We start from the raw sequence: 2,944 nt of genomic DNA on the forward strand, positions 1-2,944 counted from the left end.
TTTCAAATAATCCCACCATCAACGGGATGTTGTCTCCTTTACTACGGTTACTTTACTTGGTCACCGTGTGAGTTTCTTTGAAATGAACCAAATTCTTTTATTTGTTGATTGTTGCATATTTAACCTCTACAGTCAGGAAAGGAGGAGATGAGGCCTCAACAATGTTGGGTTGTAGCTGTGGTTCAGGTTAGAGTGAGTGTCCATGGAATAAATGTAAGTCGGTGAACTGGAAACATGACTGTGTTCAAACTTTGTTTTCCTTTTTATAATGAGTCTAATCAAAGGTGGACAGAAGTATCTCCACTTTGACTTTTCTGTGTCACCATCAGAGCTTCTGCACAGTGTGGAGAAAGATCCAGAAGCAGAGCTGGACTGCAGACAGTCAGTCAGAGCAGCTGTGTACAAAGTAAGACTGAACATCTGTCTGCTGATGGACTCATTTCTGAAAACTGGACTTTTCAAATTCAAATTTTATTTGTCACGTACACAGTCATACACAGTACGATATGTAGTGAAATGCTTGGACAACTGCTCGTGACCTAAAGAAAACAAAAAAGGAAAGGCTATGAATAAGATAGGAAATAAATATGAAAAATTAAAAAGGGTAAATTTAACTAGGAAGGAATAAAATATAAATTAAGGTTAAAAATGAAATAACTGTACAACACAAATTAGAATGAAGGGTAAATTTAACTGGGAAGAATAAGATAAAATATATAAATTAAAGTTGAAAATAAAATAACTGTACAACAAAATACACAATACACAATATAGAACTATATAAGAATGTATGAAGAAATCTAAATATAAATAAATATATACACAATAACTTCTTGTGTTGTTCAGACATTGAAGAGTTTTCTTTCTCTTTAGTCTCATTGTTTTTCTTTCTTTCAGCAGATGTTGGTCTGCAGGAGGTTTTAGATGAACATAAGATCAGCCTGAGGAGGAGATGTGAACGTGTGACTGAAGGAAGTGAGGAAACAGGAAGTAGAACCCTCCTCAACAGGATCTACACTGACCTCTACATCACAGAGGGACAGAGTGAAGAGGTTCATACCCAACATGAGGTGAGGCAGCTGGAGACAGCTTCCAAGATGGACGCCCTCCATGACGCTCCAATCAGGTGCCAGGACATCTTTAAAGCCTTACCTGACCAACAGAGACCCATCAGAGTGGTTCTGACCAATGGCGTGGCTGGTGTTGGAAAAACCTTCTCAGTGCAGAAGTTCACTCTGGACTAGGCAGAGGGCTTGGAGAACCAACATGTCAGTGTGGTGGTTCTGCTTTCATTCAGGGAGCTGAACCTGATCAGAGATGAGCAGTACAGTCTTCTGGAGCTGCTCCATGTTTTCCATCCAACATTACAGAAGGTTACAGCAGAGAAGCTGGCTGTCTCTCAGCTTTTGTTCATCTTTGACGGCCTGGATGAAAGCAGACTTTCATTGGATTTCACCAACAGGAAGCTGCTGTCTGATGTCACACAGAAGTCATCAGTCAGCCAGCTGCTGACAAACCTCATCCAGGGAAATCTGCTTCTCTCGGCTCTTGTCTGGATAACTTCCCGACCCGCAGCAGCCAATCAGATCCCTCCTACATGTGTTGACAGGCTAACAGAAGTACGAGGCTTCACTGACGCCCAGAAGGAGGATTACTTCAGGAGGAGATTCAGTGATGAAGAGCTGTCCAGCAGAATCATCTCCCACATGAAGACATCCAGGAGCCTCCACATCATGTGTAGTATCCCAGTCTTCTGCTGGATCACTGCTACAGTTCTGGAGCACATGTTGACTACAGAGCAGAGAGGAGAGCTGCCCAAGACCCTGACTGACATGTACTCACACTTCCTGCTGCTTCAGACAAAGAGGAAGAAGAACAAGTACCATGAGGGACGTGAGACGAGTCCACAGGAGCTGACGGAGGCTGACAGGGAAGTTCTTCTGAAGCTGGGGAGGCTGGCGTTTGAACATCTGGAGAAAGGAAACATCATGTTCTACCAAGAAGACCTGGAGCAGTGTGGTCTGGATGTGACAGAGGCCTCGGTGTACTCAGGAGTTTGTACAGAGATCTTCAAAAGAGAGTGTGTGATCTTCCAGAAACCAGTCTACTGCTTTGTTCATCTGAGCATTCAGGAGTTTCTGGCTGCTGTCTACATGTTCCACTTTCACACCAGCAGGAAGACAGAGGTGCTGAAGATGTTTCTAAAATCAGAATCTTTAATCAAGATGATTTTCAGTCTTTTTGATAACAAAGATCTCCAATCACTTGATGTATTTCTGAGGAGAGTCATGTATAAATCCCTCCAGAGTAAAAATGGCCACCTGGACCTGTTTGTTCGCTTCCTTCATGGCCTCTGTCTGGAGTCCAACCAGAGACTCTTAGTAGGTCTGCTGGGTCAGACAGAGATCAGTCCAGGAACCATCCAGAGAGTCATCAACAACCTGAAGGAGATGAACAGTGATAAAATCTCTCCTGACAGAAGCATCAACATCTTCCACTGTCTGATGGAGATGAACCACCTCTCATTATTTCAGGAGATCCAAGAGTTCCTGAAGTCAGAGAACAGATCAGAGAAGGAACTCTCTGAGATCCAGTGCTCAGCTCTGGCCTTCATGCTGCAGATGTCAGAGGAGGTTCTGGATGAGTTGGACCTGCTGAAGTACAAAACATCAGAGCGGGGACGAGAGAGACTGATTCCAGCTGTGAGGAACTGCAGAAAGGCTGGGTGAGTCCAGATGTGATCACTAACATCATTGATCAGTGTAGGTTAGTAGTTTAATGTTGAAAATAAAATCAGATTGTAACCACAAAGTGTTTGTGTCCGTACGCTGCAACCTTCCACACCATTCCTTTATTGTACAGACTCAGCAGCAGCTCCATGGATCCCAAATCCAAGAGTGGAGAACAGATTTGAAATGTGTCACATCCATGCAGTCACAGCTGT

General features: G+C 43.4%; 1 protein-coding gene across 1 annotated transcript; it reads left to right on the forward strand.

Annotated features, from left to right (window-relative positions):
* The first annotated feature begins 1,299 nt into the window (after positions 1 to 1,299).
* Positions 1,300 to 2,729, forward strand: LOC146577472 (NLR family CARD domain-containing protein 3-like). The gene has a single exon (XM_085267661.1). The coding sequence runs from the start codon at positions 1,707 to 1,709 to the stop codon at positions 2,727 to 2,729; it is 1,023 nt and encodes a 340-aa protein (XP_085123787.1). The 5' UTR covers positions 1,300 to 1,706.
* Positions 2,730 to 2,944: the final 215 nt, after the last annotated feature.

This window comes from Mchenga conophoros, linkage group LG3, assembly GCF_057382185.1.
Source record: "Mchenga conophoros isolate Kocher_MC1m ecotype Shallow Benthic linkage group LG3, M_conophoros_male_GT1.1, whole genome shotgun sequence".
Lineage (NCBI taxonomy): Eukaryota > Metazoa > Chordata > Actinopteri > Cichliformes > Cichlidae > Mchenga > Mchenga conophoros.

What these genes read in the sequence shown, in the direction of transcription:
- LOC146577472 (XM_085267661.1), top strand. Translation starts at nt 1,707, where the DNA reads ATGAAGACATCCAGGAGCCTCCACATCATGTGTAGTATCCCAGTCTTC.